Source organism: Durio zibethinus, chromosome 10 (assembly GCF_047325235.1).
Source record: "Durio zibethinus cultivar Kanyao isolate XHJ-2024 chromosome 10, ASM4732523v1, whole genome shotgun sequence".
Lineage (NCBI taxonomy): Eukaryota > Viridiplantae > Streptophyta > Magnoliopsida > Malvales > Malvaceae > Durio > Durio zibethinus.
The window spans coordinates 24612379-24625717 of NC_143171.1; the positions used below are offsets into that span (position 1 = coordinate 24612379).

The window sequence follows — 13339 nt, forward strand, 5'->3', positions numbered from 1 at the left end:
GCTATACATCAAAGAGATTATGACAATTTTGAGTATTTTGTTATTAGCGAAATGAAAGGACCTACAATTGCATCTATTAATTTGGAAACATTTATAAGTTTGTATATATATTAATATAATTTTATATATGGTAGTTGTTTAAATGTTTGATCTTGAAGTGAAACGCTATATAAGAAGCAAATGTTTCTAATTTGTTGATGGATGGTTCAATTGTTAAGCATGTTGGTGAAGGAGAAATTTATGAAATCAATTCTAATTCTAATTGAATGGCAGATCCCCAATTACATGATGTTACTTTTATTGAGCAAAGGATCATGAAGAGGAGGAGGTAATGGATTCCTTTCTTTATTACATATATATTTTTAAAATTTATCATGTTTGCTTATTTATTTTTTAGGAAAAAAAAAAGGATTGTTGATTCTTTAACAATTCTCTTACTTTTAATGATGCTAACTTAAATGATGGATAAATTGTTATTTATTTTATTATATTTTAAAGCATTTTGCTCTATTTTTGTATGGTTTCATTTGAATACTTTGGATGTTTCTCTTACATTTAAAGATACTTATTTGAATACTTAAATAATATATATATGCATAAATATGTGTGAATGTATGTTAGCCTTGAATTGATCATTATTTTGAAATGACAAAATATTAAAGCAAAATAAACTTGATCAAGATTTTGAAAAAAATTTATTTAGTACATGTTCTTAAGTTTTATATTTTGACACTAAATAAATAATATGATTTTCAAAGCTTAAACAAACATTTCTTTGTTTTTATATTTCTCAAACCAAATCTATCTTTAAATATTATTTATTTGAGCTTAAATGAAAGTCTAATTATTGTTTTTAAAGTGAACTTATTCATTTTGGACTTAATACAATTTTTATAATATTGGTTTTGAAAAATATATTAACTTAAGAAAACTGTTTTACAATAACAAAGTTTTTTAACATTGAACTTATTTTATTTTTCTGTATTAATTCACAAAATTTTAATATTTAAATTTTATATGATTGGAAAACTCTTTAAGTCTACTTTCTAATTGATCAAACAAAATCAAAATCCAAATTTTTTAAAAAAAGATTTTAAATTTTTACTAAACATTTTACAGTTGTTAAAAAAACTGCACAAGAGGTAACTTTAAAAATTCACTATAATTCGTACTCAATGAATTATGTAATAAATTTTATATGAATAGAAAGACCTTTAAGTCTAGTTTCGAAATCTTCAAACGGTTTGTAATTTGAATTTTTATAACTTAAGTTATGATCAAATTAATAAGTAGAATACAAAACGAAAAACTACCGCCCAGCATGGACAGTTTTCTAAGTGAAAAATGGTTCAAAACATGAACCAATCGAATGGGTTTTTTGATTGACCTTCCTGTTAGAGCACTTGGACTGCATTTGCTAACACGACCATTTGATCAAACAAACTCAGTCCGCAAAGTTAGAGCACCAGCGTCACTCTCTCTCACACGTGGACTGCAAACCAATTTCTTAGCCCATTTAATTACTTTCTGGACCATTTCTTCACTTGAAATGCCAGGAAGCGGAGTGGGAAAATGCAGCAATATGCGGAAAGAACTTTCTCGCAGCCTGTCCCAACTATCAATTATGGATCCAACCAACAGGAAGGTCGTGTCAGGTGAAGTAATTCCTACACTGTAAGGACAAAGACAGCTCTCAGGAGAAATAGAAGCTGATCTTTCTTGAGAAGAAGGTATGACAGACCAAATATTGATCATTATCAGTATTAGCTCCATGGCCATTATTTTTCTCTTATAAGGGGCAGAAGGATAACAAGAGAAAAACAGAAAACAACTCAACCACCTCATAAAATTAAATAGCTCCTCTGCTCTGCTAACAGCATTTTCCTCAGTTCCCTTACATAGACACAACTCACTACCTTTATGGTTCATGCGAGGCTGCCAGCTGCCCTGCTTAAATTGCCTCTCTAAGGCTGTGCACACACGAGAAAAGAACTTCCTAAACAAGCTGCTCCATTTCATCTGAAAACCTGTTGAAGAGGACCTCATGTTCAAAGGCACAGCTTTTTTCATTAGAGAAAGTTCCAAACGGGAAGGCAGACTAGATGTCTTGGGGTTTAAGAAAAGAAACTCTGCAGCATCTACACGAAGTGATTCATCAATGTGTGTCAATGCTAATACAAGCCACCCAACAAGGATCCTAACTTTTATCCCCTTTATGCAGACAAGTGCATAGAAATTAAAGCTTTTTGTTTCCACCATACCGTCCATATCAGATGTCATAGAGTCATCATAAAAATCAATATTCCCTTCAATCAAAGCAAGTGAGCGAGACACCTTAAGCAAGGAGATCAAAACAGCCACTTTTTGTTCTACTCTTAGTTCCATGTTTGTGCAACCAAGCTCAGGATATAAAAGCCCATTTTCCACCTCACTTGGCCCAATGGAGATACAGTTAAGCAGAGGAAATATACCATCAACATCTAATTCAAGTAAAACTGGAAGAGCATATGTGTTCAAATTTGAACGAAGCTTTGAAATCCCAGAAGCAAGACCGTTCAAAAAGGGGGGTAAACAACGTCCTCTATAAAGCACATATCCTCTTTCAATGCCATAACTACTCCAGCACTCATCACGCAAATATTCAAGGAAACACTTCAAGAATGATGTGGCAGCACAGCATACATCATCCTCAGTGTTTGCCTGTACTATTTCAAACAGCAGGTCAGGACTCATATCCAGCATAGTCTTTGCTCCAAACCTCTTGGTCAACAAAGCTAAAGGAACATATCTCCCCTTACAACGTGACCCTAAACGAAGAAGATCTGAAGCAATCTTTCGTAGGAATGACTTAATTTTCTCACTGTCCTCTGTCCCACAAAGAGAGGACTGAATGTCTAAGAAAAGATCAAAAATAAGATGAACTTGTTTGACTGTTTGACTTAGAGGATCTTCCAAGTTATTCCATATTATTCTCAGCAGTCGGGTTCCCATATCTTCCGGCAATGGATTGTAATTTTCAGATGCTTTTGCAAGGTTTGCCAGCATAGAGGTCTTAATCTGCTGCAAACAAATTTGCATCACAGTTAATGCATGAAAGTTAAAATGGCTATCTATGGGGTTCTCACAGTAATTACACAGCTCAGGCAAAATCCCATCATACAATATAGTCTTCAGAGAACTAGCAGCATTTCCATGAAACTCAAAATCATAAAAAATTTCCCTAGATACAACAACATGTGCATTTAGAACCATTCTCGGAACAGCAGTAAGAATGCCTCTAATCATACAAAGCCTATTCAACCCAGAGAGATTACGTATATCAAGACAAACATATCCCTTATACGGAATCTTGCTAATAACATTGTTAAAAGAACCCTCACTATTAGTGCCAGAACTACTAACAATTTGATCAAATATACCTTCAATGATGAACAAACCGAGCTCTTGATCACTGAGACAAACTTGCAAAGCAGCAAAAAAGCTCACACAAGCCGCCACAAAGCAGTCCCTCGAAAATGCCACTGATTTCAACAGACTTATCAAAATCCCCAAAGCCATCTCCATCACATTAGAATCTACACCACCCAAGTTAAATTTCCCTGGAAACTTCTGAAATAAGTAATATAAGCAAGACAGTGCCTCCTGACACTGCTCCAGAACTATAGGAGAAGGTCTAGCCCACCCTTCAGTCTCCAAAACCACACTTTTTAACCCCAAAACAATATCCCAACAAACCAAAACAGCAGAATCTTCAATCACATCAACTAAAAACGCCAACTTTGGCATTCCCATTACTGATAAAGCCACACGTGACACAGAAAAACGCTTCTTCTTGCTACTAATTGTACCATACTCATTACAAAGTAACCTGAAACACTCACCAATAACAGGCTGAAAAACATCCTTGGTTTTAGCCAAAACTGACAAAAGGGTTCTATGCAAAGGCATTGAATTCTCCAAAAAGAAAACTTCCAAGTAAAAAGCTGCTGCCGTTGAAACCAAGGCTTCATTTTTTTCACCTTCTTTTACTAAGAGTTCATTGAAAGAAGAAGCCACCTTTCTGACATGATTAACTTGGGAATAAGTCGAGTTTAAAGAGATGAGATGTTGAAGCTCATTGTAGAAGGTTGGGCCTGAGGCTGAGAGAGATGATTGGTTTAAGGAATCTATGAAGGAAGGTGGAAAAACGACGGCGTTGTAAGTGTACCGGTGGCGATGTTGTATAGCTCTCCACTTGGCCGACATTTTTTTTTTCTCTTTTTGAGGTTGGAATTGTTGGTTTTGGGAAGGGTTTACTTCTGGGGTTTCTGTCTGCTCAGAGAGAGAAAGTTGGAAACGGCGGCTTTTTTAGGGGAGGAGTTCTAAAGTTAAACTGGTTTTTATTACAGGTAGGACTTGGGGAGGTAGGGCAAAGCTAGAGCTTGAAGGAGAAAGCTAGGTCCAGGTATTTTATTGGGCCTAGATTTGGGAGATTGAAGAGCCAACCCAAGATTCTAGCCCTGGCCTTCTTTATATTTTCTGGTTGTCCAACAGTAGAGGTAATAAGTATTGTTAATCAGTAAAAGTTTAGTCACAAGTCCACTTTCAAGAGTTCATGTTAAATTTATTGTTCGATTTGCACTCTTTTGCTTGATGATTGATTGATTGGGGCTTTTCCTAACAGAAATCAAAACATAGAATTGAAAATCTATGAAGTTGTTACTTGTTATAGACAAAGTGAACGCTAACTGCTCACTTTTCTTCCTTTCTAAGGTCTAGAAATAGGAAAAAAGAAAGTTATAAAGTCTAGAAGAACACGCACCAAAATACGGTAAAATGAATCTTTCTCTACGCCATCAAGGCAATAATTCTCCAGTATGGTCCAATCTATTCTGTTTTCTATTTGCAAATAAGCAGTCAATGAACGTAATAGATAAGTATTTCCTGTAATTACTCCTGATTATGATTATAGGAATGCTCGAAGAAAGTTAGATTCAAAATGCTTCCTTGAGTCTGCTCTTAAATGCTTGATTTGGATAGTGGGGGTCAGTGCACCTCCCAGTTCTCACCACACTGGCCTCCATCGAAATGAAGCCTAAGAAAATACAGCAGCCATTGACAGTGGACTGAGTTTTTTGATTCACTTTGGATCCAAGCGGCCAGGACGCATCCTGGAACTACATTTGCTAGATTATGCGCGTTAGTTAGAATGGGTCTATACGGTGAGAAGATTCACAGAAAGTTTTGCAAAGAAGACAAATTGAAGTAAAGACCTCGGAAAAAGCTGAACAGTACATGGAAAACGTGTTCCCTGATCCCCTTCGAAAGGTAGAAGACCTTGACTTTGGAATTAACGTCTTTAAATTCGTTAGTCTGGAAATTAACATTCAACAAAAAGGAACGCTTTCTCATATTTGAACTTAAACATGGGCTCATCTAATAGTACAGCTTTCATACTGATACTGGTATGGACTATCGTCCTTTCTTCCTATGCTGCAGCTGAAGTTGCCATAACTTCGTCACTAGAACTAAAGGCAAAGGCTCTACTTGAGAGTGGTTGGTGGAGTACCTACAGCAACGATACTTCGCAGCGTTGCAACTGGGCAGGTATCTCATGCAATGACGCTGGTAGCGTCACCAAAATTTACCCACCTTCTGATGTTGGCGCTGATAAATTTGAAAATATGAACTTCTACTTTCCGAACCTTGTTTTTCTCAGTCTTAGTGGTCAAGAAGTCTTCGGGAGCATGAATGACGATGGGGTCATTATCTCCAAAATAGGCCATCTATCAACATTAGTGCACCTCGACTTGTCCAACAATAGTTTATTTGGTGAGTTATCTCCTCAGCTTGGCAATCTCTCCAAATTAGAGTTTCTTGATCTTTCATATAACAGATATATTAAGGGTTCCCTCCCTTTGGAGCTATGGAATTTGAAGAATCTCGCCATTTTAAATTTGACTGGGAACCAAATTGAACAACTGTTTCCGCCATCTTTTCTTCTATTGAACAACAATCTTACCCACCTGCACATGAGCTCAAATCAATTAAACCATTCCATTCCCCCAGAATTGGGGGATTTGGAGGCTTTAATGACTCTGTCTCTTTATGGAAACCATATCAATGGATCCATCCCGGTAGAGATTGGGAAGTTAAAGAATTTGGTGACTCTAGATCTGTCCGGTAATAGGCTTGTCGGTTCAATTCCTTCTCTTGGTCAGTTAACCAATTTAGTGACCCTGAATGTGTCCAATAACATGCTTGATGGCTCCATTTCTTCCATTCTTGGTTCATTAATCAATTTGGTCACCATCGATCTATCAAACAACGTGTTTTTTGGTCCATTATCCAATTTCAATCATTTGACAAAACTGAAATATCTTAGCCTTGCCATAAATCTAATCAATGGTTCCATACCTTCAGAAATAAAAAAACCTTGAGAATCTGGTTTACTTGTGTTTGTCTGGAAAAAACCTCATTGGGCCAATCCCCTCCACTTTTGGTTATTTACACAAGCTGGAAGAGTTGCTTCTTAGCTTCAACGAAATCGACGGGTCTATACCTTCAAAAATTGGAGATTTGCAGACTTTGCGTGTTTTGTCCCTTAATTCAAAACTTTTAGCAGGTGCAATACCGGAGGAAATTGGGAACTTGAAAGCATTGACTTTGTTGGACTTGTCTCAAAACCAGTTGAGTGGATCCATTCCTCCCCAAATTGGTAATTGCCTGGATTTAGAAGAGTTAAAGCTAAGCAGCAACTATTTACAAGGTCCCATTCCTGATCAAATTGGAAACCTTTCTTCTCTACGTCTAGTAGATCTCACAAACAATGATCTCTCAGGAGTTATTCCCTATAGTCCTCGTTGGTTAACAAATAGTAATTACTTCAACTCTAACTGTTACGAAATTGATGCCAATGCATTTGGTGGCAACAAAAATTTAGCACCCTACTCATGTTCTCCACCACCCCATTCTTCAATGAAGAAGAGTCACAATCTCCAACTCCAAATATTTCTTCCCGTTTCCGTTTTAATTGCTGTTTGTATTTTTGGGTGTTCATTATTGTTGAGGTATAAGGCCGAGGTCAACCCAATTACAGTGCAAACACCTAAGAATGGAGATCTGTTCTCGATATGGAACTATGATGGAAAGTTAGCATATGAAGACATCATAGCAGCAACAAATGATTTTGACATCCGATACTGCATTGGAACTGGTGGTTATGGAAGTGTTTACAGAGCACAGTTACCTAGTGGCAAAGTGGTGGCCTTAAAGAAGCTTCATCGTCTTGAAGCAGAAGAACCGGATTTCGATAGGAGTTTCAAAAATGAGATAAAATTTTTGACAGAAATTCGACATCGGAATATTGTGAAGCTACATGATTATTGTCTACACAAAAGATGCATGTTTTTGATTTACCAATACATGGAAAGAGGCAGCTTGTTTTGCGTCTTAAGTGATGATGGTGAAGCTGTGGAATTGGATTGGACCAAAAGAGTTAACATCATCAAGAGCACAGCTTATGCTTTGTCTTACTTGCATTATGAATGCACACCAATAATAGTTCACAGAGACATATCAAGTAACAACATTCTTTTAAACTCATACTTGGAGGCTTTTGTCTCTGACTTGGGCACTGCTAGAATCCTAGACCCTGATTCTTCAAATATAACCAGACTTGTTGGCAATTGTGGCTGTGTAGCTCCAGGTGATGCTATCTCTACTACTTCATTTACTAAATGTCTTAAGGATTTTTTTTTATTTATTTTATATATATAAGAGGCCATAGGCTCAGATAAAAACAAGTGCTGCAGGTGCTAAAATTCAAATTTAGATTTGTTGGATATCAATTGTCTTAGTTCTTAAGTTATTGTCCCACTTGTTTAAACTCTATAGTTAATTTCAAATTAAATTCATCTTCATTATTAAATTTCTGTCATATGATTAATGATTGTTAGATATTCTACTTGTGCACATTCCCACTTTCATTCAAAATAAATGCATTTTTTTTTTTAGATATTTTAATGTGCATTGTTTGTTTATGCAGAACTTGCCTATACAATGGTTGTAACAGAAAAATGTAATGTTTTTAGCTTTGGTGTTCTGGCATTGGAAACATTGATGGGAAAACATCCTGGACAACTTTTATCAATGGTGTCAAAACCATCATCTTTGCAAAATATAATGCTATCCGATGTATTAGATCCACGTCTCTCACCTCCAACAAGCCAGATGGTCGCGCAGAATATTGTTCATGTTGCTACAATAGCATTAGCATGTGTCCATACCGATCCAAAATTCCGGCCAACGATGAAACAGGTCACCCGAGAGTTTCTTTCTTGTCAAAGATCATTAAGGAACCCCCTTCGAACAATCTCTTTGCTGCAACTGGTGAACGGTGAGATGTGCGAGGAAGGTGCATGACAAATTCCGTCACATTGTTGACATCTGGCAAGTCATGTCCTGTTTCAATAAACTGATGAATAAGATGCATTTCCGGTTTCATCTTTTTAGTCCTTATTTTTTTCCCGTTCATATTCAGCAATTGAGAAATTCTCCAATTTGTTAAAATGTGTTTTTTTTTTTTTGATAAATCTTTGCCGCGAAGCAAAAATGGGGACACATTAAGAAAAACATACATACAACATTAAGTTAGATCAATAGTCCTATACCATTAATGTCACCTTTCTCCTCTACTAAAAAACTTGCTGGGACCGAGTAAAATTCAGGAACCCTTTCTGCTTAATAAAAAAAATTCACCTGAACTGCCTATAATTCAAGAAACAATCTGTCAACTTATAAAATGGAGGTAAGATTACACAGACCCAGGCAGGAACTCGGAGTGAAATTAAAGCAGGACTAATAAAAGGAGACAAAATCCTGACAAAGAGAAGACAATCACACATTCTTTTTAAGCAAGGTAGCGATATAATTTCCTGTCACCTTTATCCCTCCCCAAAAACTCTCGCTCAATAAGAGACACTACTCGTTTTTCAATTACAACGGGGTTGGGCGGAAACCGAGACTGTAGCTGTTTTGTGACCTCAGCAACAATGTTATTATGATTCATCACACTCCTCGCTTTCGTGATCCCCACTATTGCTGCCTCGATCTGTGGTTTCCTATCTTCTTCCACTCTCTGCCTAGTTTCTTGATTTTCAGGCTCGGTCTCCCTTTGTGCAACCACAGTGCCTATCTTGACCTTGAAGAATTTGCTTGTAAACTTGTCATTGAAAAGAAAGGTATCAGTGTCAGCTATATCCTTGCTTATAGGTTCCTTCCGCAGCACATTTTTTCCCTTATCACAGGCAAGTGACTGCAAGCACCTCTTTAAGTCCGAGGCTGGTATCCCTGTGGCCTGCTCGATCTCCTTATAGCTCAGTTGACCGGCATTATTGCAGAGCATAAGGACACACATCTGGTATGTGGAAACATTCAGTTCATGCTTCTGACCCTTACCAAATGTTGCCTTCAAATCAACCGTGCCCATCTTTGTTTGCAAAGATAATCTCCGCCCATTATTGGTCCCACGGTAATAATTACGGAATTTCTCACTTTTGCCCAGAATTTCAGCAGGATGGTTGCATGCAGTAATGGGTTGAGCTGGCCAGGATCCAGTAGTGAGGCCAGGAAAGTGTGGGGCCATCCCATATATCTGAACCATGACTTGGGTGGAAACCTGGCATCGTATCCTATGATGTCTTCATGTCTGTGAACATACCCTCCAATTTCGAAGTAAATTGATACCCACACTCTGTTTTGAGCTTAACAATCAATCTTCTTTCCGCATCATCAGGGCTTCCCTGAAAGAAGCCTTTTGGCCAAGTATTGTTTGTAATACTTGTCAAAAACATCTTTCTCTTGAAGGTAACGGAAGAGCATCATCACCTTGTCAAGTGCCAGCTCCAAATCCTCTTCAGTAACTCCCCTCAAACCTTTTCGAAGCTTGTCATCTACAAACAAAGAGTTGAACTCTGGAGACCTAGAATTCAGATTGGTGAAATATTCAAAAGAGGAATTTAATGCATTTTGAAAAGTCTTGTCATTGCTAATTGCTGAAGTGATAATCTTGTCATGTTTATCCTTTAAATCCAACAGAAGTTGCACAAAATCCGGATCCTTTAGCCTTTCTTGATCGGTAACTAGCTGCTTACCTGTATCATGAATGCATGAAGTCATGGCATCTCTGATTAAAACAAGCCCATTGGGTACCCGACGAAACAAGCAATCCATCCTTCCTAGGTCTTTATATTTGTCATCAACAATCATATTAACCAAGCCCGAGTTCTCCATTTGCACAAGCCTGTGCATATGACTCATCTCCTTTTCTACCACATTTGTTATTTTGATTTCACTTCTGGTGTCCAAGTAATGTGAGACAGCTATCAAACTCAAGCTCTGTTTGCTAGGGTCATCAGCCTTCAGCTTCTGGATGTACAAGTCACACAATACCATTAATGGCAACACTTTCCACACCATTTTCAAATTTCAATTTCCAAGAAGGTAATGCAAAGTTCAAATTCAGAACCCAACTGCTTACTGTACCACCGATAATTCATCACTCCAATTACTACCAACAAGCTACTTACTACATATTTTTTCCATATGTATAGATGTTGCTGGCATTTGAACACTAGAGCCTTAATTCTATAGACAATAGAGTAAGAAACTTAACAATTTCAGTGTCTTGGCAACTCGTCATTGCCTAATATGTGGATTACTCAACTCACCTTCCTTCTCAAGAGTTACATTTAAATTCTCAATTATTCAAAACATTATTACCAGCAATTTATCACAAAATTAAAGTAAAATCTAACAATAAACAATGTTATTTTTATCTGCAGGATCTTGTGCCACGTGTATTTTTTGTTTAAACTTTTGTTCTTTGAATAAAACTTCTTTTTAATTGTGTAAAAACTCAAACGCCCTTTTTCCATTTTTAATTCTTCTTTTTTCCCCATTTCTTCCATTAAATCAATCGTTTAAGGAGAAGAATTTTGCATCTCATTAAATACCTTCTACCTTTTAGCTTCCCCATATTTTGTTGAAAATTTTCCCTTGATTTCCTTCCGATTTCAATTCCTTTTTTTTTTCCCTTCCATTCAATAAATCATTCAAGGGGGAAAATTTTTGACTTCATTTAAAATCTTGGATCCTTTTGGCTCCCATCTTTTATTGATTTTGTAAATTTTCTTTTGATTTCCTCAAAAAAAAAATGCTGAAACGGATTTATTTCACAATTAAGGAAGGGTCAGCTTACCAAAAACTCTTTCAATTCCCTTGAAACAAACTTATTTTCGATCTATTTTCCAGTTCAGTTTGTTGATTTGCTTTCATTCCAGAGAGACCCAAAACTTTCTTCCTTTTCGTATCGAGTTAATCAGCATCATCACAAATAAAGTTTCTTCGATTATTGTAAATATCGGAGTCTTTGATTCACGTAAGTTTTCTTACCCAATCCATTTTAAATCATGTTTTAAAATCAAATTATATTTGTTCCATATTACTGAAATTTCTTGATTTTTTTTTTTTTATTTTCAATTGATTACAGCGGAAAAATGACCAAGAAAAGCAATTCCAGCTAATTCACAATTTTATCCTTTTAATTCCACAAGTTTTTCCAAATTTTTTCTTATAATTTTCACGTTTTACGGCATTCCGATGATGATAAATGAGATAAAAGTACTTCTTTTGTATGATGACTCTGTTACAATATCATCTAGGTTTTTTTTATCTCTTTCTGTTTTCGATATCCTTTATAGTATAATTTTCTATTGTTTGTTTTCATTGCTTGTTACTATTGTATCGTTTACTCATTTTCAAATTGTCATGTGATTAGCAATAAAACGAAAAAGATTGATAATTATGCCGCCCTTCATGTATTCATTGGCTGACCTGTAATCTATTCTATATTGGCATTTTAAGGGAGAATTTGGATCTTGTCTTTTGTAAGATACATAATACAATTTCTTATCTGAGCTTGGGCCTATAGTGTCAATGGATGTGGAACATAAAGAAAGGTACAACTGCTATTGTGATTAAGGCTCTTTGAAAGATTTTTGAAAGAAATTTGAAGAGGAAGTGAAAAAGATAAAGATGCAAGTCTCGATTTTAGAAGCATTAATTTGATGTGATGAGAGAGATGACTTGCCTTAATAATAAGCTTGAGCTTCTTGGTAATCAGGATAAGGTTCAAGTGAAAAGTTTAAAGGCTAAGGGTTCACGAAAAGCGAAAAGGGAGATGTTTACAGGAAGGTGAAAGTTTTGGCAATTCCAGCAATTTCTCCTTGAAGGTTGAAGAAGCATGTACAATCAAGCAGCCCTACGATGGGGATTTAGAAGATGATGGCAGTCATTATGTTGAAAAGATGATAAAGAATCATGAGACCATAATCCGAAAAAGAAAAAGTGAAAAGCTAAATTTGTTGACTCGAAACCTTCTTCGAGAAAAAACATTTCCACCCCTACGGAGAGAAAAGGATTCTGTCAATCTGAAATGAAGAATTCAAGAAGTTATTGTGAGTTTGGGGAGTTTAAGCAACTGGAGTCCTGGGATAGAAGACATTTTTTGTGACAGTAGGCATGATTGTGGGGTGGAAAAGCATCTTGAGGTAAGGTTATTTATAGATATCATATGGATATAGAAATATTAGGCAAGACAATATGGAAGAAGTATGGGCAAAAGTGAATAAAACCTTAATTTCTCAAAAAGTAAATGAAAAACCATGAGGCGAAATGAGGACGTCTAAACAAGAAATAGGAGATGTAAATCTGCAAACCATGATGATGGAAGAGACTTATTTAACTATTTTCAAAAGTGTGATGGATTTTACGGAAGTCTATTGTTTCCCTTCATTTTAGAAATTTTTTTTTAAAAAATTGCAATTGAGATTGATTTTGCCCTGTTAAGAAATAAAAATATTGTTATGTTTTCTTTGATTCTTTTAATTTTGCTTTATTTCTAAACTTTTTTGTCAAAGTAACATTCTAGGAGATCTCAATGATTATAAATAAGATAAAACTACTTTTTATCTTAATTTTCATATTGTTTGTTTTCAATTTTAACCAGAATTGCATTGCGTACTAATTTTCAGTTACTCATGTGACTAGCAATAAAAGAAAAAAGAATTAGAATTATACTACACTTTATGTTGAAGTATGATCTTCTCTTTATTGATAGAATTATTTTTTCTCTTTATAATTTCCTGTACAAGCACTTATATTTCTTAAAAATATGCTTGAAGATGACTTTTCACTTCAATGGTTGGTACCTACATATGGATTAGATGGCATCGAATTCATATCGTTTGTAAATATAGATATCTTATAAGCAGTACATATGGTTAGTTAGAACAATTGT

General features: G+C 35.8%; 2 protein-coding genes and 1 pseudogene across 2 annotated transcripts; 1 reads left to right on the plus strand and 2 right to left on the minus strand.

Annotated features, from left to right (window-relative positions):
* Positions 1 to 1434: 1434 nt before the first annotated feature.
* On the minus strand, positions 1435 to 5366 carry LOC111293389 (uncharacterized). The gene is made up of 5 exons (XM_022886136.2): positions 5201 to 5366; positions 5049 to 5156; positions 4802 to 4935; positions 4662 to 4754; positions 1435 to 4311 (listed from the first exon to the last, which is right to left on the minus strand). Exons 1-5 carry the CDS (start codon positions 5364 to 5366, stop codon positions 1435 to 1437), a joined length of 3378 nt encoding a protein of 1125 aa, XP_022741871.2.
* Positions 5367 to 5386: 20 nt separating this feature from the next.
* On the plus strand, positions 5387 to 8484 carry LOC111293390 (uncharacterized). The gene is made up of 3 exons (XM_089766278.1): positions 5387 to 6368; positions 6421 to 7687; positions 8027 to 8484. Exons 1-3 carry the CDS (start codon positions 5406 to 5408, stop codon positions 8401 to 8403), a joined length of 2607 nt encoding a protein of 868 aa, XP_089622404.1. The 5' UTR covers positions 5387 to 5405; the 3' UTR covers positions 8404 to 8484.
* Positions 8485 to 8612: 128 nt separating this feature from the next.
* LOC149516564 (cullin-3A pseudogene) lies at positions 8613 to 10607 on the minus strand (annotated as a pseudogene).
* Between the last annotated feature and the right edge of the window lie 2732 nt (positions 10608 to 13339).